General features: G+C 44.1%; 1 protein-coding gene across 2 annotated transcripts in view; it reads left to right on the top strand.

Moving 5' to 3' along the window:
• SCAMP3 (secretory carrier membrane protein 3) overlaps positions 1-24,645 on the top strand; it is a 728,328-nt gene that overhangs the window by 139,276 nt on the left and 564,407 nt on the right. The window contains exon 1 of one of the 2 annotated variants that reach the window (XM_044080206.1): positions 23,221-23,264. The exons of the other annotated variant lie outside the window; for it this stretch is intronic. Within the exon in view, the coding sequence (XP_043936141.1) occupies positions 23,232-23,264 (33 nt within the window). The 5' untranslated portion in view covers positions 23,221-23,231. Of the gene's footprint in view, positions 1-23,220; positions 23,265-24,645 lie in introns of those variants that run through there. 2 annotated transcript variants of the gene reach the window in all.

The raw sequence follows: 24,645 nt of genomic DNA, 5'->3' as shown, positions 1-24,645 counted from the left end.
TTGCAGTTAGCTAGTCTGAGTGTGGTTTCATGCTGACTTAAATGCAGTTTACTCACAAAATGTGCAAAAAGTATTGTAGTGCATGGAGCACTATAATTACGCTCCAGTGTCAGGAAAAAGATAAACTTGTTAAGCTCTGCTGTAGTGCGAGACCTGATTGTAACCGTGTTTAAGAGGGCTGTGTAGCAATTGTTACACGATCCCTTACCACAGTTGAGGTCTGGTCTCACATTAAAGACTAAGCAAATGGTTCTGGTCAGGAAAAAACTGCAACAGAAAGTAAAACAGTTTCCTTTTTGCCTGCTGTCCATGCCTCTCAACGGTCTCCTAAGTTTTTTCTTAGTCCTTCTTAATAATTTTTTTTATTTATTTGCTGGTAAATCACTGCAGTTTACAGTCCATCAAAGCTGCCAAAATTGAAGAGTTCTATACATTTTATTGTTCAGAAAATGGAATATTGATGCAAAACCTTTTCTATTAACTTTTTACATAAGTTAGTGGAATATTTAAAAACTGTCCCAAACTTTCATCCTCTGTCCCCCAGAACTCTTAAACAGGTAAGATGAGAGGTTTGTTTGACATGACTCACTAAGTGCTTTTACTGGTTTTCTAAGCCAGCAAAACACACTGCATTTTTTTCTGTAAGTGGTGGTACATGGAGCATATGTACTACAAATAATGCTCGATCTCTGATCATAATCCCTTATTTTGTGTTCTTGACATCGATGCTAAGATTCATCTCTTGAGCGTATGTCTCAAATTCTAAAGAGAAGGTCACAGTAAGCTGTTAGCACTCAGGTCTCTCAACAGCAGGTACAAATATGACTCAGTCATTGTCGACCTGAGGACTACATGAAAAGAGACATTGAGGAGCTCTCTGATTATGTAGCCCAGGCAGGTATGACCCTGACCTTGAGCAGTATCCTACCTTCACCAAGAATGATGCCACAATACAGAGATAAGATGATCAGCTTTAACAATTGGCTTAAACACTGGTGTCATTCAAAGGGGATCCAGTATCTGTCTGCCTGGGATGACATGCTGGACAAGCCACGCTGCTTCAAGGGACGGCTTGCACCTGTCACCCTGGGATTCCGGATATTGGCAAAGGCTCTTGCCACCCCATAGTGCCTTTTTAGGCAAGGCTCAAATTCTAAACCTACCACCCTAGAACACAAAAAGGAAAAAACTAAGGGTAATGCTCCTCAATGCCAGAAGTCTAAATCTCAAAATGCACGGACTCGAGGCCCCTCTCAGTATGGAGAACATCGATGTCTGTGCTGTGACAGAAACCTGGTTCAAGGCTCCTGAGAGCACCCCAGCTATCAGGCTTTACCTCATATCATGCCCGCCCCAAAATCCGGACAATACCAAGAAAGGAGGTATTGATATTCATCAAGGACACCCACACCTCAAGACTGGTGGCAACGCATGATGCATCGGAGACCATCCAGGTGCAATTAACCGTAGGCAAGACTGCTCTGCAAATTGTAGCATGTTACAGGCCACCCTCACAAACTCAGGAACCTCACATGGCCTTCCTGAAAACACTAGAGGGATAAATGTATCACCAAACACCATCATACTAGGTGACTTCAATTACCCTAATATAGACTGGGAACACTACTCAAGCCCAAACACCCTAGCCCAAAAGTTCCTGGAATTCATAAACTCAAATGCCATGGAACAACTAGTCACCATCCCCACAAGAGGAGATAACATACTTGATCTCATCATCACGAACATGGGAGCACAATGTTCAACACCGGAAGTATACCCCTCACTGGTGAGATCAGATCACAAACTAATCTCGCTGGAGGTCCTCATCCCACCCCCACCTGAAATAAAAAAGACCACAGTAAAGAACTTCTCAAAAGCCGACTTCACACTTCTAAAGACTAGTGTGGTCTCCTTTAAGGCCCGAGTGAGGAAAACAGTACTCAAGCCGCTGAATCACTTACAAATGCCTTCTACCAGCACCTGCAGGACTGCATGGATAAGGCAATCCCAAGCAAAACAAAGACTCTTTGTACCAAAGGCAAGTGTCCAGTCTGGTGGACCCCAGCCATAAATAAACTCTACAACAAAAGGAGGAAGCTACTACAAGATAGATCAAAATTCTTAAAAGGTAAGACACCCTTGATCACTATAAGTAAAACTAAGAGCTCTCATACAATAATCCAAAGCAAATTTGAGAGAAAAATAGCTAAAGACTCAAAAGACAATCATAAGGCCTTCTTTAGCTATGTTAGAAACCTAGGAGGAAACTCCCAGATATGCTCAGAACTAGTTCAAAATGATGTGAAGATTACTGATCCTACAGACATTGCCAACATACTGGCTGACAGGTTCAGTGCAAACTTCTCCCCCCCCTCCCCCCCCAAAAGGAGAGATATCTATACCAAACGATTGCAGCCCCCCAAACATCTCCAGCGCCCAAGTGAGAACTGCTCTCCAAAGCAAAAACACAGCATCCATGGGACCTGATGGTGTCCCCGGCTGTGTGCTCCATGAACTCAATGAGGAATTAAACCCACAGCTAGGACAGCTGTTTAATCAAAGTCTTACCTCTGGATAATACCCAGGAGTGGCGCACTGCAACTGTGGTCCCACTTCACAAAGGCGGTGCCTCCACCGACCCTGGAAATTACCGGCCCATTAGCTTGACAAGCCTTATCTGCAAAGCCATGGAGAGGATCATAATGGACCTCATAAATAAAGACATAGGGAATTTGCAGACTTTGGATCCAACCCAGTTTGGCTTTGTCAAAGGCAGATCATGCCTTTTAAACTTGGTTGACTTTTGAAACAGTCACCAAAGCCATTGATGAGGAAAGGCAGTCCATACAGCCTACCTCGATCTGGCTAAGGCCTTGATACAATACCCCACTTGGGTATCATTGAAAAACTCATCAGCTTAAATGTTAACCCATACATCACAAGATGGGTTGCAAACTGGCTGAGTGACAGAACCCACAGGGTCAGAGTTGCTGGCGCCATGTCAGACTCAAAGCCTGTCACAAGTGGTGTCCCACAGGGCTCAGTCCTGGGCCCACTCTTGTTTGGCATCTACTTTTCCAAGTAAAAGCAAACACAGGAGGGTTATGGCTGACAAAGTTTGCAGATGACTGCAAACTGGGCCATAGTAGAAAACACATCTGACACAGATATCCTTCAGAAGGGTCTCACAGAAACGGATAACTGGTGCCAGAGCCACGGCCTAAAGTTAAATGCCAAAAATGCATAGTCATACCCTTCGGGAAAAACAAGGTTACCCCTAGCTACCAAATAGGTGGCAATCCACTGAGCACAGAAGAAGTTATCAGGGACCTGGGGACCCAGGTTGATAGTAGTCTGTCATTTGACACCCATGTAGCTAAAGTAGTTAGGAAGACCTTCTACATTGCCCACCTTATCATGAAGGGATTCTCATCTAGATCAAGGGAGGTCATAGTCTCCCTTTACTCATCACTCATCAGACCAATGATTGAGTACAATGCCCCATTCGGAATGTATCTGACCCGACACTTGCAGCAGCTGGAGAGGCCACAAAAGTTCCTCACCAAAAGGATAAAGGGTCTCAAAATATGTCCTATGCTGCCCGACTGAAAGAACTCCAGCTCTATTCAGTCGCTTACGCTGCTCAGAGGTGACATTTGCCTAACATACAAGGCCATGTCAAACCCAGATTTGATGAATATGCTTCACCTCAAAAAATCTAGATCCATCAGAGCCACAAGGGCGGAGACTTAAACCTCGACACGGCTATTAATAGGACGTGCTGGAGGGATAGATTCATCACCCAAAGACTCCCTATGCTGTGGAACAAAATCCCGGTACATGTGAGGCAGAGCACCTCGCTGGCCTTGTTCAAGAGAAATCTTGACCAATGGATGGGAGATCGCAGATATACCCCAGGGATTACCTCAGTGTCACTGCTCAACAGAGGCACAGCAAAATAATGGGTATAGTTCCCCATACTAAAGGGGTGGCGTAAGCCACAAAACGATGGGCTAGGCTTGTAAATGCCCTCGGGCAGATAGCCTAGTATGAACCTATGAACCTAATAATCTGGTTATGATCAGAGACCTGATCGTAATCCTGTATATTAACTTGTGTAAAAATTGAGATTGATCATACCCTTCTGATCTTCTTTGCTTTTCCATGTCTCAGTGGAATGGAGTCATGACTTTGATCCAGGACACTGGGGTCAAGTAGTGGTCCTGGGCCGAGGTGGAAAGTAAGGGTGCTGGCTGTCTTATTCCAGAGGAGAGAGAGCGTCTTTCTTGCCTGGCTGAACACCCCCCCCCCTCCAAACACCGTGCAGGTCAGGGGTTCTCGCTCAGACAGCAGAAAGAATAGGTATGTGCATGTCGGTGGTTTGTAGCACAAGACATGCAGGTGGTAACATGGTCATATGAACCGCATTGAGCATGTCATTCATGGGTATTGGGGTTAAGGGCATACCGGAAAGGAAGAAGCCTCCCATGTTTGTCAGCATTTCACCATACTGGGGCTTCTTCTCTTGTCTGTATTGCTCTGGGGATTGAGGAGGTGCATTGGGATATGGCAGATTGTGGTTGAAATAGAAGTTAAATTCCTGAGTGCAATTCAGGCAAAAAAAATGTAACTGAACTCCAGCAATGGAAGACCATACTTTTATACCTATTAGCTGTGGAATGTTTTGTGTTTTTTTTTCTTTTCCCTTATTATTTGATTTATTTATTTGATTTTTAAACAGAGTAGAACACAATCCCAGTGGACAATTTTCAGGCTCAGCCTGGGAGAATACAGTAGATAGAAGTTGACAAATTTGACACGTTAAATAGCTGTATCTGTAGGGATGAATAGTGAAATATGTTTTACAAAGAAACTATTAGCCGTATGACTAAAAGAATGCAGCTGTCAACATAAGCACAACTTTTAGAGTCCATGTCAGAGTAATCTCATTCAGTATTCTGTGGATCCACTTAAGGAAGGTCATTGTTAACAGTAATATGTAGTGTCCGAGATTTCCCTCCTTTTCCAGAGTTTTTGTCAGGATACTTCATCCCTTTACAAACTAAACTAGTCTAATACCAGCATCCCATAGAACCTTGGCTGATATTTAAGAGTCTCATAATATAGCCAATATCGCTAAGCACTTTCTTGAAGTAGTTGAGCATTAAAACTTTTCACAGTCTTACAAATAGTAATAATGCGATTTAATAAGCCTGTAACTCCTTTCAGAAAGGGCCAAAAAGATTTGAGTACAGAGTGACTTCTGGAGAAGTGTTAGGGGAAATAGAGAACAGATGTGATGGTGGGTGCGATGAAGTTGCTAGAGGGTTTGCCTGCAAGAATATTAGCAATGTACTTTGGATGCTATTATAGATAAGTTCAGTACAGAACTGACAGTTACTTCTAAGCTTCCTAGTATAACCAAAGAAGGCCCTTATGGTTGTCCTTTCAATTGATTTTAACTATATGCTTGTAGTCAGTTTTGGATTTTCTTAATGGTAAGCTTGAGGGATTTATCGGTTTTAAATCCCTTTTATAACAATAAAGTAGATGGCCAGGAACTTTTTCTTTTTGTAATAGGATTTGGTAATGTAGATGTTAACACCACTTTTAAGCTTACATTATGGTTGCATCAAATGGGTATGAATGCCTGAATCACCTTTCTAAGTATGAATAAAATTTCCAAGGAGTAGCCACAGCCTCAAATACAAAGATTTGCTGGGTAGCTGCAACACCTGTGTCTTAGTTCATAAAATCTATGTATAGTTGGTAATTGGTTTGTGAGTGATCCTTGACTGTAGAGAAGTTGTTAGGGACGGCCTTAAACATAGAGACGTTAGCAGGGACCATCTGTAAGAAGGTCACAGAGTGATGCTAAGGTTTGACTAGGAAAGGGATAACAAGCAAGTCAGTACCCTTGACAGAAGTGTTTGTGAGAACAAGATCCAACAGCTTGACATCTCTGGTAGATTGTTCAGGTGTTTTGGCACTCTGGCTACAATTTTGTTATATTTGTTGCTAGTTTACTTTTTCTAGTTCATCTGTGGGTAATTGAAGTCACTCATTAAAACATGTTTGGTTAGATGATTAATCTTTGTAACTTAAGGTAGTCTGTTTACTCTGAGGAGGCCATAGTTTGGATTTTACTATAAGCTATAGTTTGATAATTAATTTTACAGAATGTTACTAGTACTTAACTCACTTCTGTATTTGTGTCAGAATCTGGCAAGATACTGTGGCAATATGAATAAATACAGGTCATCCCTTGCAGTGGTTGGTGGATTTGAGTACAGGGTGAGCATTATGCCCTGGAAAAGAGGTGGGATGGCATCACTACAGTGGAACCAAGTTTCTATAACTACATAAATTATGTTTTGAAGGAAGAGGAAGGCTTTTGTTATTCAGTTTACTGCCATGATTTTTATCCTGAATAGAATTTATATTGGAATGTCCAGCAGGTGAACTCGTGCATCAAAAAAAAAAAAATTTTGCTAGCATGCACAAATCGAGAGAACAAAGGTAGGGCCTTTTGCGCTTGAGAGGGCTGTTGACCTTTCCAGCCCATGCAGGCACATAATGGATCCCCTAAAAAGACTTGAATTTACAAGACAATTATAAAAGAGAGCAGTTTCGTTTTTGAACTAAGGTGTTATACTTTTTAAAAATATGAATGCAACTGTATGCCAGGACCTTGCCTTCTTTGAAGACGAGTGAAGAGCTCAATTGTGTCTCTGCATGCTCTGTGGGTGGAATGCCTAAGATTATTCTCCCCCACATGGGGAAGTACAGGGTCATACCTTACAACTTCTTAGAGCAAGAAATCTGGACAAAGCCTAAAATAATGGGGGGGGGGGCAGGCAAAGGCCCAAAAATAGTGACTTTTTTAAAAATATTTTTCTTGTAAACTTAGAAAGTTGCTAGAATAACAGGATTTTTGTTAGCCTGCCTTTTCTGGAGGATGTGAAGTCTGAAACCCAAATGTATGTCAATATTTAATGACTTTAATCCTGAATGATTTGCTAGAAAACCACAAATTTTATTGGAAACAGACCAAAAATATGTGGCAAAAATCTGGACATTCTGAGAAAATCTGAGCAGTTGAGAGGTGGGTTGGCCTTTTCCATTGTTGTGTGTACTGGCCCTACACGACCAACGTACTTTAATACCTCTTACCACTTGTTTACCTTTCCTATTATATTCCTTAATTTCTTTCTGTGCACTTAACAGTTTTTCATGCTTATGTTTTCATTTCTGTCCTGTCAGATCATGTTGTCATTTCTTTGTCTGTTCAGACTATAATGTGTTTAACCTGTTGCCACTTTTTAACGACTGATCAGTTTAACTGCAGGCATATATAATCTTTCATGAAATCTTCAGATCATGCAATTGGAAGAGGAAACTGGCAGTATTTCTATGTTGTCGATCACATTTTCTGATTAACTGCTATATCCATTTTGGGAAAATGAGGGATCTGGAGCCTTTCTTTATGCTCATTGAGCACAGGGCAGATAAACTAATGTTCATTTGGGGGTGACATTCCTTTACAAGATGCACATGGAGTGAGAGAGAGATATACATGCACATACATACAAACACACACTTTCTAGCAGTTGGAAAAACAAGTAATCCTATGTCTCTTGTATATAACAGCTTAGGATGGGCACAGACCTTGCAGCTGTTGCACATAATGTTTTACAAGAAGGAATTTCACAAGGTAGTTTGTCAGTAGTAATTAGTTTAGTCAAAACGAATTGTTGACAGGACAAGGAAAAGAGCAGTTTAGCTTTAACAATCTGGTTAAGTGTTGCCAGGGCAAGATTCAGCTTTAGGTGGCATAGGCAGCTGGGCTCAGTGTTGGCTGGTGGGGCCTGGCCACAACATTAATTAAGACAAAAAGAAGTTTTCCTGTTTTGCTTTAATTAAAACAAAATGTTCCTGTTTACTGTACTGCTTTAATGACACGGTCCATTCTACTTTGGATGTTTCAGCATTGAGAATTAAATATTTTCCTTTGCCACAGCATACTGCGCTTAATAAAGGACATGATCTGTGCTACTTTGGATGCCTCAACCAATGAGAGATGCACTGGCATGCACTACCTCAACTAATGAGGTGAGTGCTGGCACACGCAGCTCTCACACCTGTTCATAGGTAGGTATTAGGCTATTGGTCCTAGGGCCTATACAAGCCTAGCCAAAAATGTACCCTGGCTTTCGCCACCCAAGAAAATTATATTCCTGTGCCCCTGTCAAGCAGAACCACAGAAGTGATCTCCGGGGTGAATTTCCCATTACCCATCCAATCATCAAGATTTTTCTTTAAGTGTGCTAACGAGGAGCTCTGTTTGACATAGATAGGTAGTCTGTTCCAGAGTATGGGAAGTCTCTGGGACAGGAATCTATCCCTCCAGCTTGTTCTGTTTATTGTGGTGACAAGGTTTAGGTCCCTAGAGCGTGTAGCTCGGAGGGATTGGGATTTGGAGCATGTCCAACAGCTCTGGGTTTGACATAGCTTTGTATGTTAGGCAGAGATCACCTCTGAGTAGGCAATATGTGACGGAGTAAAGCTGGAGTTTTTTGAGACGGTCTGCGTAAGGCATCTGTTTGAGGCCAGTAATCCTCTTTGTGAGGTATTTTTGCGGCCTTTCCAGTTGTTCTAGATGTCTTGAGAGGTACATACCAAAAGGGGAGTTGTACTCTATAATGGGTCTAATGAGTGATGAGTAGAGGGGAACAATGACCTCTTTTTTTCTGGATGAGAAACCTTTTCTGATGAGGTGTGCCACGTAGAAGGATTTCCTGACCACTTTGGCGATGTGATTATCAAAGGAGAGACTATTGTCCACCTGTGTCCCAAGGTCTCTTATCACACTTTTGGTGTTAAGTAGACTACCGCATATGTGGTAGTTCATGGGTAAAGAATTTTTACCAAAGGGGATGACAATGCACTTTTTGGCATTGAGCTTGAGACCATGTCTTTGACACCAGGCATCTGTCTCAGTGAGGTCCTTTTGTAGGATGCCCACATCATTAGGCGTTTCAATTATGGCTCCTAGTTTGCAGTCATCTGCGAATTTAGTTAGCCAAAGACCTTCTGTGTTAGCCTGTACATCAGAGAAGTAGATACCAAACAGGAAAGGACCCAGGACTGAACCCTGTGGTACTCCACTTGTCACTGGTCTGAAGTCTGATTTGGAGTCTGCTACTTTCACAGTGTGGGTTCTTTCAGTAAGCCAGTTGGCAACCCATCTTGTGACATAGGGATTTATACCTAGTTTAGTGAGTTTATCTATAATTCCAAAGTGGGGGATGGTGTTGAACGCCTTGGTGAGATCTAGATAGGCTGTGTGAACCCCCTTACCATCATCTATGGCTTTGGTGACTACTTCAAAGACGTCTATCAGGTTTAGGAGACATGATCTGCCTTTTACAAACCCAAACTGTGTGGGGTCCAGGGTTTGGAGATCTCCAATGTCTTTGTTTATGAGTTCCATGATGATACGTTCCATGGCCTTGCAGACGAGGCTCGTCAGGCTAATGGGGCAGTAGTTCCTGGGGTCTGTTGTGCCCCCCCCCCTTTGTGGAGTAGGATAACTGTCGCAGTGCACCATTCAATGGGCACAAAGCCTGAGGTGAGGCTATGACTGAACATGGTACTTAGGTGGGGTGCCAGTTCATTCTGTAGTTCATGTAGAAGGCAGCCTGGGATGTTGTCAGGTCTCATGGATGCTGTGTTCTTGGCTTTGGAGAGTGTAGTTTTTAGCTGTGCAGCCGTGATTACAGGAACTTTGCATTCTTCCAGTATAAAGATGGGCCCCTTAGGGGGTGAGAGGGGGGTAAAGTTAGCAATGAACCTATCTGCCAGGATGTTGGCAATATCAGTTGGTTCTGTATATTTAGTGTCATTGTTCTGTAACTCAGAGCAAATCTGAGTGTTGCCATTGAGATTTTTGACATAGCTGTAGAATGCTTTGTGGTTGTCTTTAAAATCAGTGGCAATTTTGTTTTCATAACTAGCTTTGGAGGATTTTATGAAGGATCTCAGCTTCTTACTGAGGCTGACCAGGGAGTTCCTCCAATCATGGGATTTTACTCTTTTTTGCAACAGTATCTTAATTCTGTTGTAGAGTTTGTTTATGGCAGAAGACCACCAGATTGGCTTCCTTTTTTCGGAGGAAAACATCTTGGTTCTGTTAGGAATAGCACAATCCAAGCATTCGCGTAAGTGCTTATAAAGTCCATTTGTGTAGGATTCAGCAGTCGTACCTCTATTGTCCATCTGCATGGGTGTCATGAAGTTTGCCACTTCTGTCTTAAGAAGTGAGAAGTTGGCTTTGGAGAATTTTTTTGCGGTTGTTTTCCTAATGGGGGGTGGGAGCGGGATGTGGATGTCTAGGGTGATTAGCTTGTGGTCGGATCTGACCAATGAGGAGCTGACCTCTGGTGTGGAACACCGGTCACCCATGTTGGTGATGACCAGGTCTAGGATATTGCTGCCTCTGGTGGGGGTGTGAATAAGTTGATCCAAAGCATTGGAATTGACGATTTCCAGAAAACGTTGAGCCAAAGATTTGGTGCATGAGTAGTTTTCCCAGTTAATGGTGGGGTAGTTGAAATCACCCATTATTAGAGTGTTGGGTTGTACCTTAATATTTTCCAGTGTATCAAGAAAAGAGGAGTGGGAATCCTGGGGCATGGTGGGGGGGTCTTTAGCATGCTACAGTCTGGATTGCGGTTTTGCCCAGAGTTAGTTGAACTTGGATAATCTCGAATGCATTATGTTGAGCAACTAGCCTGGAGGTGTGGATATCCTTAATGAATATGGACACACCTCCACCTTTAGTGTTTCGGTCCGGGTTTGGTGGCCGAAAGGTGTGGTATGAATTATAGCCTGGTAATGCAGGGGTGCTCTCTGGAGCTTTGAACCAGGTCTCTGTCACTGCACAGATGTCAATGTTCTCCATTTTTAGGAGTGCCTCGAGTGAGTGCATTTTGAGGTTTAGACTTCTAGCATTGAGTAGCATTACCCTCAGATTTTGCTTGCTTGTACCTGTTACGGTGGTGAATTTGTCATTTGAACCTTGCCTAAAAAAGGCACTATAGGGGTGGCAAGAGCCTTTGCCAGTATCTGGAATCCCAAGGGCGACAGGTGCAGGCCATCTCTGGCAAAGCAGCGTGGTTTGTCGATCATGTCATCCCAGGCAGACAGATACTGGATTCCCTTAGAATGATACCAGAAGCTTAGCCAATTGTTAGTCAATCATTTTGTCCTTGTACTGTGGTGTCATTCTGGGTGATGTCAGAATGCTACTCAGGGCCAAGGGTCATACCGGCCTGGGCTACAAGATCAGAGAGCTCCTCCATGTCTCTTTTCATGTAGTCCAGGGAGGTACGTCTCAGGTCATTCACACCAACATGGACAATGACAGAGTCATATTTGTACTTGTTGTGGAGTGACCTGAGTGCGTGTGTTATGTGGCAGATCCTGGCACCTGACAGGCAGCTGACAGTAACTTTTTCCTTGTTTAGCCTGGTGAGTGGAACATCAGTGTGCCTGACTGTAGAGTCACCTATGACTAGAGTGTTGGGTACGTTATGCCTTATGAGCTGTAGTTGAGTGGCACACTGAGTATGTGGGCTATATGTCCTTTGGGTTGTGTTGGGAGTGGAGGTTGCTTGCATTTCTGCTTTGGAGGTCTCTGTTGTTTGGGCAGATTAGTACTGAGAGCCTCTGCGAATGTAGGTGTGTGTTTTGTGGTTCTGTGTGTGTGTTTTGGTGGTGTAGGTTTTGAGGGACTATGTGATGTGTGTGGTGCGGTGCAAGTGTTTACCTTCTCCTCTTGACTGTTGTGGTGGGAGGTTTAATTTTACAACAGGCAAGTAAAGTGCAGCGAGTGTTAACTAGAAACACAGGATGGGATTCCTTTCTCTTTCTTGTGCAGCAGAACAGAACACCAGATGGGATTTTTTCTTGTACAGCGCAGATGAGACGAGTGGGAAAGAGCATTATGAGCAAAACAGGTATGAGCTACTAGGAGAGGGAATCACAGCATTAAATTAATAATACAAACAGCAAATATGTGCCAGTTCTGACGTTTCCCAGCAAATGTGTGTGTGTGTGTGTGTGTGTGTGTGTGTGTGTGTGTGTGTGTGTGTGAGAGAAATGCCCTAGTTAGAGAGGGCAGTTTAGGTAAGTAACTTAAGACACAGGTTACAGGAACCAAGAACTCTGATCCTGTACACCACCTGACAGACCTTCTCCTAACTTTTCCTTTGGCAAATGTCAGTCGTTAGACTTTCACTTTTTTTTTTTTATACATTAAACATATTGATGCAAAACCTGTTCTGATAACTTTTTAAGTGATTTGCTTTTATTTGCCTATGCTTTGCAGAGCATCTCTGATTTTGCCTCATATTTATGGCCTGTCCATGAGTAAGTGACTTTTAACCAGACAGTGCTGTGGGGCAGCTAGAAACTTGGGCTAGGCTCCTCACTGGGCCCCTAGACTGTAAGCCTAGTAACTAGTACAGATGAACCAAGCCTAGTAACTAGTACAGATGAACCAGAGTAATTATGGTGGAAAGGAAGGAAATTGATTGTAGTAAACAGGAGCATCATCACATGAGCCCCCTTCCTTCTTTGGATGTGATCCTTGGTTTCCTTAATGTTGACGGTGTGTTTACTATGTAGCTGCAAATAAATTAGACAGTGTGCATTTAAATTTAATGTTAATGTTTTAACTATGAATTCATTTTTAGATGTTTTTTTTTTTTGCAGGCACATAGGTGTGGAATGCACTCTGTTTAGGCTAAGACCGTTTGTCTAGCACTTAACACAGATGAGTAGTACATTGTTTAATTTTGTCAGCCTTAATTTGTCTTCTCTGTGACTCTGCCAAGTTACTTCACCAGACAGTACTCCTGGGCTGTTCCTGAAAAGGGACATGTCCAGTGGGCTGTCCCAGGCCATTTGCAAATGTGTCGCACATTTGTCTTTTGAATTTCTGCATCCTTCACTTAGAAGTTAATTAGTACTTCACTACATGCTATTTTTTATATGAAGCTCAGCATGTCTTTTGTAGTTTAATGGGTTGCGAGATGCATTTTCACTAAGTGTGTGCTTCAAGGGAAGAGAATTTGTGTTTCTCACACAAAGTCTGCTTTCAGTGCAAGAGTGTTTGTTTTGTTTTGTTAGAAAATTGCTGAAAGTGTTTTTTCTCTGAAATTTGAAGTAATGGTCTTAAGTGAAATCCAAGTCTCTGTGATAATTGTAAAATCAAAGAATAAAATAATATGATTACCAATGTTTGAACAGTATATCTGAAGTAGGAACTTCATTTGTCAGCAACCTTTGGGATACGGGAACTTCATTTGTCAGCAACCTTTGGGATACGGATCCGATCTCGGATCCGAGCCGGCAACTTCTATCATAGCGTAGATCCGAGCTCCTAGCTCCTCCCCTTCCCCATAATCACCTGCCTACCACTGACCCCAGATCTAGTTTGCCGCTCTTCAAGCAACAGCTAGATTCCAGAGCTCTTGGCGTTTTTGTGAGGAAAAAAGTTTTTCTTTCTTCTTTCTGAGTGAGTGATTGTGTGTGTGTGGCAGGTTTACCCTTAACACTAAACTTGTTATTATTTTAGCTTTTCAGCTTAAATTTAATTTAAAATATTTCTCCCTCCCCCGCTGGTCGTAGCGTGTGTGACTTGAGTGTTAGGGGCCTAGTGAGTGTGCTTTACTGTAGTAATGTCGGAGGCCCCTAAAGCCATTTTTTCGAAATGCACCGAGTGTGGTCACAAGCTTTCACCGGCTGATGGCCACACTCGGTGCGTTAGGTGCCTTGGGGTTGAACACCTCTCTTCGGGTTGCGCGACGTTCAACCCCAGGGCACTCAAGGATCGAAGGTCGAAGCTAGTTCTGGCGGGCCTTTTACCCCCAGACTCTGCTTCGGCCTCCGGTACTTCGGTGCCCGCTACCCCCCCGGTAGCATTCACTCCTGCCTCCCTTGCTCCGACCGGGACTCAACCTCCCGCTTCGGCTTCGGAGGATAGGCAGTCCAGGAAAGAGAAGCGGCGGGAGAAGCACCTTAAGCGGCGGGCCGATGACTCCTCATCGGCCCCGCCCGCCAAGAGGGCTTCTCCGTCCAAGTCTTCTCGATCTCCTCCTCCTCTGATCCGATCCCCTTGTTTCTCCCCGGGACCCGAGGAGGAGGTGATCCGGTCCCCATCGAGGTCATCAAGGCGACACTCCAGGTCTGCCTCGGTGGCCTCTTCGAGGTCCACTTTTAGCATGTCTGATGCGGACATGGACCGGATGATGAGGAGATTCATCCAGGCCCAGATGCAGATGGGAGTGCTCTTGCCCCCCCCCTTCTGGGGGGGAGCTCGACCCCTTTTTTTGCTCCTATAGCTCCTTCTCTGACCCGCATTCCGGGTTCGGAGCGCTCGGAGCCGAGCCACGTTGGATCCGGGGGTAGGTCAGAGCCGACCATGCTGGGCACGTCGGCTCCGACGGCTCCCTCGAGTTTGTCGGATCCGAGTTTCAGATCCGAGGGATTCGGTGTGCTTTCGGATCCGTCCCGGTCGGAGCACACTGGTCCTTCGGATCCGACGTTCTCAGCGCCGGGTCCGATCCCCGCTTCGGATCCGAGTGGGAGTCGGATCTCAGATCCGTCAGAGATCGGCTCCCCCTCGGCTTTCGCTGCGGTGGAGAGGGCACTGTCGAGTGCTTCCAGGCCTCTGGTCCTGGCTTCGGCTCCCTCCCGCACTCCTTCTCATCTGGTCCTGGCTCCCCTTATCCGGCCCTCCGGGCAGCCTGCCTCAGCGCCTCTAGGAGTTCCAGTGGAACAGGATACAGCCTGTGAGGACTCCTCGGACAGCCCCCCCGAGGAGATTCCTCACAAGGCAAAGTGCAAAAGGAGGCACATAGACTCCTCTGAGAGTCTCACTGAAGATATGGACTTGGATGAAGGGGAAGGCTCCCCTAGATCACCCCCAGAGGATGTCTCCTTTGGAGACATCATGGAAATGCTCAAAATCAGGGGTGGGTGGTCTGCCCCTAAGGCTTCCTCTGATGAGTCCGTATTCCTTGAGGCATTTGAGGCAGGACCATCTACCTCTTGGGTGTCCCCTCCACCCGACCCCCTGGTGGATCTCATATCCTCTAGGGCTTGGAAGGAACCGTACACTGTAGAGCCGATCCCCAAGCGTCCGGACAAAATTTTGAGCCCCCCTGCAGAGAGATCACACTGGAGCAGAGGTCCCCCTGTGGATGCCATGTTGGTGGCTGCAGCCACCAAGAAAGAGTTGGCTCAGGAGAGCCCCACGGTTCATCCTCCGAGCAAGGAGTCTCGCGCGGTGGACCGTCTTGGGAAGCGGGCCTTCAGTTCAGCGATCTTCTCTATGAGGGCCTTGAACTACATGGCACACGTTATTCGGATGCAGCGGGATCTAATTAAGGAATACGCTGCTTCCCCCCCAGGGTCCATGTCGGAGGGAGACAAGGATCTGTACTCCTCCCGAATGGCCACCCTCTGCTCTATCTCTAACACCTCTAAGTGGCTGTTGTCTCATGCTACGGAGGGAGCCGCTAGAGCAGGCGTAGTCGGGTTTGTCATGAGGAGATAGGCCTGGCTCCATCACTGTGACTTCTCGAAACCCTTTAAGGCGTCATTCGCGAATGCCCCTTTTGATGGTTCTGCACTGTTCGGCAAAACCGTTTGCGACACTGTTGTCCAGAGCGAGAAAGACGGGAAGACCTTGTCTTCCGTAGGAGTCCACGTCTCTGCGCCCCAGAGGTCCTTTTCCAAGAACCAAAAGGGTCAGAAGCAGATGTGGTTCCGAAAATCGCATCAATCCCAGTCTGCTCAGGACAACCAGTCCTCTCGTGGCAGAGGAGGACAGGGAGGACGCCGCCCCAGAGGCAGAGGGGGTCCCAGGAATTTTTGGGTCCAGAGAACCGTTCTCTGAGAGGCCCACGCAGAACCCCTGAGGGGTTACCCGACTGCTCCACTCTGGAGGCAGTCGGGGGCATTTTTCGAGGCACCTAGCAATATATAAGTCCATAACAACGGATCGCTGGGTGCTTCGTATTATATCCCGAGGTTACCAAATTCCCTTTATAGTAAACCCCAGAATCAGAAGCCTTCCCGACGTTCCACCCAGTCAGGGGAGGCGGCTGCTGCAGAAATTCAGCAGCTTCTGCAAAAAAGAGCCATCCAGCCTGTCCCCCCAGATCAAGTCGGATCAGCGTTTTACTCCAGGTTCTTTCTGGTGCCAAAAAAGACTGGGGACTTGAGGTCCATCCTTGACCTTTCTCTCCTAAACCTGGCAGTACCCAAAGAAAAGTTCCGAATGGTCACATTGCAATCCGTCCTCCCCTTATTGCGTGAGGATGACTGGATGTGCTCCATAGACCTCAAGGATGCGTACTATCACATTCTAGTGGACAGGCGTTCCAGGAGGTTTCTCCGCTTCCGGCTGGGAGCCAGTCACTTTCAATTCAGGGTCCTCCCCTTCGGTCTCACCTCAGCCCCCAGGGTGTTCACCAAGGTCCTAGCGATAATAGCGGCCCACCTGAGACTCCAGGGAATTCAGGTCTTTCCATACCTGGACGACTGGCTCCTTACGGCCCCAACAAGGCATCTACTTTGTTCATGGCAGGGATTATTTCCTCAGTCTGGCTCCACTATTAGGATTAACCATCAACATGACCAAATCCTCTCTCATCCCTACACAGGTGTTGGATTTTATAGGGGCGAGACTGGATTCTAGACAGATGCTTGCATTCTTGACTCCTGATCGGCTTCGGAACTTGATGTTGCACGTGCAGGCCATCCTTCAACTGCAAACTCCTTCGGCGGAATTGGTCCTGAGGGCCCTAGGATCTATGGCGGCTGCAATCCCTCTGCTGCCATTGGCCCGGTTGAATATGAGGGTTCTGCAGTGGACCCTCCAGGTACAATGGTCCCTGTCTCGCAACCCCCTGTCTCACCCCATTTCCTTAAGCAAGGTTTGCAGAAGATCGCTCCTGTGGTGGCTCCAGTCTCCTAATCACCACACGGGACGTCCCTTCTCACTACCTCCGCCAGTTCACACAGTGACCATGGACGCTTCTCGCCTGGGGTGGGGGGTGGGGGGCATTTTTCAGGCAGGACAGTCCAAGGCACGTGGAACGACGTAGAGACCTCTTTGCATATCAGTGTTCTAGAGATGAGGGCAGTGCTTTTGACGTTGCAGGCACTACACAACTCTCTTCCTGTAGGGACGATTGCAGTACAGACAGACAATATGTCGGTCGTCTGGTACATCAACAAACAGGGGGGAACCAAGTCTTACCCCCTTCGCCGCGAGGCCATGAGAGTGTGGGAATGGGCGATTTCCACCAACCACTTTCTCATAGCAATGCACATTCCGGGACGGTCCAACATTCTAGCGGACAGGCTCAGTCGTACTATCCTGACTCCTTACGAATGGTCTCTCAATCATCGAGTTGCAGAGCAAGTATTTGCCCGATGGGGGCAACCTTGTTGCGATCTTTTTGCCTCTCCTTCAAACACCAAATGCAACGATTACTTCGCTCTGATCCTTCCTCCGGGGGAGTCCCCGAGAGACTCTCTAGTTCATGCTTGGCCTCCCGGTCTGCTTTATGCTTACCCTCCTCGTCTGCTTTATGCTTACCCTCCTCTTCCCCTGATGTTGAAATGATTACATAAAGCCAGGCAGCTGGGGAGCAAGATGATCCTCATTGTCCCATTCTGGCCTCGTCAGACGTGGTTCCCTTACCTATGGTCTCACCTAGTGTATCCACCATGGATTCTGGATCCCATTCCGGATCTCATTTCTCACCCTCTCGGCCTTCCGACTCCGAACCTGGTCAACCTCAAGCTGACGGCTTGGTTGCTCCAGTTCCACTCCTCATAAGGACTCCCGGGATCTCATCACCGGTCAAAGCCATTCTTGTAGCAGCTCACAAGCCTTCCACCAGGAAGGTTTATCGAAGTAAGTGGAAACGCTTCACCATTTGGGCAGAACACTGTCGTTTAGACCCTTTTACAGCCCCGATAGCGTCTGTTCTAGATTTTCTAACCTCTCTCTTTCACCAGGGGGCTAGTTCTTCCACAGTCAAGGTACAACTGGCAGCAATCTCATACTATCATGTGGGGCAAGAGTCTGGCCCTCTTATCACTTCCAAATTGTGTAAGACCTTCCTCAAGGGTACCTTCCTCCTTAGGCCTCCAGTTAAAGAGGTGGTACCTCCATGGGATTTATCCTTAGTCTTGCATGCCTTGACTGGTCCCCCATTCAAACCGGTGGCCACGGTTGATCTCAAATTTCTCTCTTGGAAGACAGCCTTTTTGGTGGCCATAACTTCAGCCAAAAGAGTATCGGAATTGCAAGCTCTTTGTGACAAACCACCATATCTGGTCTTTCACCCGGATAGGGTTTACCTCAGGATCAATCCGTCCTTTCTACCTAAGGTATCTTCAGAAGCGAACATCAATCAATCTATCAGTCTTCCAGTGTTTTTTCCCAACTTTCATAACAAAGGAGAGTACAAGCTACATTCCTTAGACGTACACAGACAACTACATTTTTATATTCATAGAACTGCTGATCATAGGCAATCCGATCAGTTGTTTATCTCCTTTGCCAAAAGTAATTTCGGAAAATCAGTTTCTAAAGTTTCTCTCTCTTGATGGATCTCGAGTTGTATTCTTTTAGCATATCAGAGCTCGGGAAGGCCTGCACCTCAAGGAGTCCATGCTCATTCTACTAGGGCCGTTGCCACATCTGCGGCCTTTCAAGCTAGGGTTCCACTGGATGACATTTGTTCCGCAGCCACTTGGGCTTCATCTCACACCTTTATCAGCCACTATAAAATAGATGTGGTCTCCCGAGGTAGGGCGTCCTTGGGCTCTGCGGTGCTCCGGAATATCCTTCCATGAAGGCCACCCAAGATTTAGGTAGCTGGGGACTCTGTCCCAAAGGTTGCTGACAAATGAAGTTCCTACTTCAGATTAAGAAGTTATGTACTCACCATAACATTCCATCTGAGTAGGTATCTTCATTTGTCTGCAACCATCCCCCCCTCCTTCCCCCTGATCAAAATGATCGTTCTTGTGTTATTAGCATATGTTCCCCTTGGGACACTTTTATCTGCTGTGCTATGGGGCAAACTTGATCTGAGGTCAGTTAGGGTAGGCAGGGGATTATGGGTAAGGGGAGGAGCTAGGAGCTCGGATCTATGCTATGATAGAAGTTGCCGGCTCGGATCTGAGATCGGATCCGTATCCCAAAGGTTGCAGACAAATGAAGATACCTACTCAGATGGAACGTTATGGTGAGTACATAACTTCTTATGTTAATTGGGGAAAGATTGATGAGTAATGGGGCATTGATATGATTGGTTGAGGCCTGATTCATTACCTTGTATGGAACCTCAATTGTCCATGAATCCAACTCTGTTGACTCTGGAGGTGTATGCTGCAACAGTACAGCATTATACCCATACAAGTAGGTTAGACCTGTACTGAATGATGTTAGTATGGATAGTTATTCCTGATAAGTCAAGACATTGGGGGGGGTCCAAAATGAGACACAGGTGTCCTGCAAGCATGTGCACACCCCCCCCTAAAAAAAAAAAAAAAAAAAAAAAAAAACAGCATGACTTTTGTATGACTTGTGGGCTTTTGAACACAAGCTGGTGCAGCATTTATGTTGTTTGTAATTGGTTAGCTTTATTCATTGCACTGAAGAATTAATTCATTAATAAGCCTGGATTGTGTAATGTAGTCTAATCATGTTGCATTTTAGTCTAAACATGTTACATTTTAGTAATATATTTTTTCAGTACTTTCTTAGCAACCTGTAGCAAATGCAATGGGGTTGTCATTTGTCAGGTCACATAGTTTGCATTATTTGGAGTGATGATCAGAACATTCTGATTTTCATCATCCATTATGTAGTCATTGTTGCATATTACTGTGATACAGTCTTCTTTGCAAGATCGGATTGAAAAAGATTTATTTAATTAGTTAACAAGTGATACTGTGGCAGTTAGTGCAGAGGACTAAAGCACAAACATGTTATTAAGCTGTTTCCTATGGCAAGGGTACAAGGTTGGAATCTTTCCACCTTCATTTACCTACTGTGTGACATTGAGCAAGTCACTTAACCAAGCAGAGTATTGGAGTAAATGGAAATTTAGGCTAGGCTATGTAATGGTCTCCTGGACATCATGCCTAGCAACTGTGAACATGTTGTCATTGTTTACCAGCCATGTCCTATTGCATAGCTGATCTGGTTCAGAAAGTGTTATGGCAGTATCACCAGCACACCATTTTCTTAATGCAACACAGAGTATGATGGTGCTAGTGATCTTTGTACTGTTAAGTGTAGTTCATGTACATGTAATTTATTTTTTCATAACAAGTGGCTATAACTGCTGGTCAGGGACTGTCTGTGCATGAAAGTACCTTATGCTGTATCTGGCAATTTTTAAACAGTCTTTAGTATGGCTTTCCAGGACTGGTGTGCATATGTGTGTGTGAATTAAGTAGTAATACTTTGACTATTCTGTGCTTGCGTGAAACAAATTTGAAATGGGACCGGTTATTATTATTAATTTTTTGACACAGGCATCTAAGAAGAATGCACTCAACAATGCAGCTGTAATTGTTGGGTTTGAGGGATATCTTTGGATAAAAATGACTCTGACCATGCTGAGTTGATAAAGTTATGTAATCTGTCTGCCTTTACAGAACTAGTGTGCATTTCTGTAATGCATATTGGAATACTTTGCTATGGGCATTTTTATCACAGGCATACGATGTGTACAAAGTTGATTTAGTGGCTGTAATTATTGAATATTGATCCATCCATCCATCCACAACCCCTTTTCCCATTTTTTGTATGGAGTCGAAGTGTCACTTCAACAGTGACTATCTATTTGCACCGGTGGGTGGTTTGTGGATTATAATGACCGCATTTTGAGTGCCCTTTTATGGTACAAATGTTCTACAACAGCTCTTGTCATTATTGGTTGATGCAGTTTGTTTCACTGCTTACTGAAAAAAATGTTCAAAACTACAAATTGAAAACACAATAACAAATGCTTCCGTGTTTAGACGAGAAATATAATTTAAAGCAATCAGCAGGTGAATCAAAGAACACATGCATTTATGCATGATCCTAAAAAAGTACGCGGGAGGCCAATGGTTTGAAAAAAACCCAGGGATCAACATGCACTTAATCTGCCAATGGCCAGTTTTATATTCAATGAGTATGAGTTTCAGTGCATTTTTAGTATGTGTGAGCTTTAAGGGAAGAGAAGTTTGTCATTGCTTTGTTTTCATTGTGCAGCTGTTTTGTTTAACAAATGACCACCACTGCTTATTCTATAAAATTTGAAATAATTTTTTTTTTTAAATTAAATCCACATTTCTGTAATCATTGTAAAAGTAAAGAAAAAAATAATATGCACACTGGCTGTTTTGAACAGTGTTTATGGTAATTGAGGAGAGAGAGAACTAAGTAATGGGACAGTGGGATGGGTTCTGGAGGGGCCCCCCAAATCTGGTCCAGGGCCCCACTTGACTATGATCCGGCTGTAAATGTTGCTGTTGCATTCCCATGGTCTAGATGTGAGTGATTTTCTTTTTGAAGTGAATGACTTTTGATCCACCCTAATCTTGAAAGGACACTTGAAATAATTGCCCTAAATCAAACTGAGAGAAAGATATTTGAAGTGGAATGTTTATTAGGCAGGTATGAGCTAAGCTTTGCTACTCCCTTCACATACAAATGGCACATTAAATGTTGCAGGCTTGATTTTCTCTTGTACCAGTAATGGAACATATCTATGTGTTTAGCATGGAGCCTGTCTGAAGTCCACTGCAGGGAATTTCATCACACAAACCAAACCTTATGGTTGATAACAGCAATGTCTTCAGAAAGAGAACTTTGTCACTGTTTGAGCTGGTTATTTTGTTTCGTATACTGACAAGCGACCCTTCTTGTCCTGGTTTCAGGATTACATAAGATGCCTGTCTTTGCTGCTTTACCAAAGCCATCTTTACATTCTATTTTAGGAAGTACTGCATTTATGCCTAGATGCATACCTTGAATGTATGGCCTTGAAAACCAGCCTTTGGCAATAGAATGAGATGATATGGTAGACAGTGATTTTTATGAGCACATCTGAAATGACAGTGACTTTGTATACGTTTCCATATCAACACACAAGTGGAACTTTAAATACCGTTCAGAGTTCAGGAACTTGGCAGCTGTATCCAGGTTTACAGGTATGCATCCATGGGACCAGAATGGCTCATTAGCCAGGAAGAAGTATATATGTATGAATTTGCACTGCTTCCTGGTTTCAGTAATTACTTACTGTAAACATTCTTAACTCTGCATACTATTGGGCCACCCGTTTGCTAGCATTTCAGCAGTACCATTGTAAACCATCACATTGTTCATCTGGTGCTTGATGTCACATTGCTGTTGCTGCTTTCTTGGGTACTCTGGTGCCATTTATTTCACTGAACCTAACAGCAGTGAGCTTAATATGTCAAGATCAACAGAAGGGTTCCATTATGTAAAATCAAAACACAATCACCAGAAAACTGTTGTGGTGATCACAGCTGTTTATAACGCATACAGTAAATATAAATTTAACCCCACATAAAAAAATGTTTCAGGGGCAAGTGTCTGTGTCCCCCCATATTTATAAATGCTAATTCCACAGTCGTATAGCAATGGGGGAAGGGAGAAACTCTCCCAAGTCAGCACACACCATTTTCACGCTAACAGTACATTTGACAAGCTGCTGTTGGGCAGTTAAAATCTGTTCATCTGGTCCTTAGAGAAATGTGAGACAGCCCAGCAGAAGCCTGAAGCACTGCTGTATCCATACATGATGGGGGGTTGGTTGTCTTGAGCAGTGGCAGGATGACATTCATTTGCTTTCATTTTTATAGTTTAATGAATTTGGGTTTCAGCTCCCCTGGAGCAGTCTGGTGGTTAGCTCAGAAGATTAAAGCTTTGAGCTGTTACAAAGCAGTAAAAAGTTAAGAGTCCTTCCTCCTCTGTGTACCGTGTGAGTGAACAAATCACTTCACAAAACAGTGTTCCTGGATCATCCCTGAAATGAGACACTTGTGTTCAGTGGGTTTACAGCTTTAAGAAATGTATAAAAGGGGAGGGGAGAAAGACCGGGAGAGAGAGAGGGATGTGGACAGCAGCAGATAATCACATTCAGAAGGTTAATTTGATCTCTGTCTGCATTGACTGCATGCTATATCTGATTATTTCATCCATTTAATGGCGACTAGAAGTTGATAATGTTATTTAAGATATTTATGATCTCCAGGGACTGCAGTGTAGTACTTTGTTATGATTGGGAAGTGAATATTCATAGAATGCAACCTTCTTAAAATGTATTAAAACCGAGTGCTACAGTTCCCCTTTCTCACTAAAATCCCATGCTGTGCAGGATAGATCTCAGTTTGTTATCCTAGCAGCTAGTCTTGGAATGTAAAATGTGGTATCTCTTGCATTAAAGGAGACCGTGTGTGTGTCGTGTGCTTTTGAAAGAATGGATTTTTTTTTTGCTTTTGTTAGGAGGTTGTTTACTTCAACTAGTGTGCATCCTTTTTCCCTTTCATTGCCTGCGGTGTTAGTAGAACACAACTGCAGTGCATTTCTTGGCATGACTCTTCTGTGATGAGCTCCTGTGTTGTAAACACGTGGACATGTGACTCTGTTTTCAGCTGCTGAATATCTTTGCAGGAGTGTGCTACGGTCTGAACTAAGAAGGATTTTCTTTAACAGGCTATTGCAGCACTTGGGTCTTTGCCCTGCTTTTTACAGTGTTCAATTTGGCACAGATCGAGTTTTGTGTGTTGAAATTTATCAGTAAAGTTTTTCTTCAATGAGCCCATATTTCTGGGTGATATTTAAAAGCATGCTGAAAGAAGATAGCAGTTCAGATGTAGATTTTTCAGGGTTTTGAACTGTTTGACACTTGAAGTTTATGTTGTTGTTTTGGGATGAAACATTACATGAGACACACAAATAGTGCCATTTCATGTGCTACTTATGGTTTAATATTGGTCATTTGCAATCTTCAGATACTCCAGTTTTACTCAGCTTGAAGGGTCTTGATTTCTTTTATGTATACTAAACAAAGTTGCAGGGTGGTACAGTCACAATGTACTCTAGTGTTACAGCCTTTTTAAACACTGTGCCCCAAATAATATAATGCTCTTTGTGCAAATGTAAAAAATGTTTTTATTATTTAATGTATCTCATTGTTCTGACTGATATAGTATATGCCTGAATGTTGCTGAACTTGAGCAAATGAGCGTAGCTGAAATTCTATGCATTGCCACGAGAGTTTGACTTGATATTGTTCATTATTTCAGTTGTGGTCCATATTCTGAAATTTTAGGCTTTTAGCATCCTCGAGACTCTTTTGGTGTCTTCTGACGAGTAGTGGAATGACTTGCTTTGTAAGTCAGAAATCAGCATTGAAAGAGGAAAATGTTCTACCTTCTATTGCAGAATGGCGTGCAAGTTTTTTCTTCTTCTTATAATATCACTTTGTGCCCTGAAACTGCCTTTCTTCATTCCCATTTTTCTAC

This window comes from Protopterus annectens, chromosome 8.part0 (genome assembly GCF_019279795.1).
Source record: "Protopterus annectens isolate FY-2018-M chromosome 8.part0, PAN1.0, whole genome shotgun sequence".
NCBI lineage: Eukaryota > Metazoa > Chordata > Ceratodontiformes > Protopteridae > Protopterus > Protopterus annectens.
This window is presented reverse-complemented; position numbering and strand designations above follow the sequence as displayed.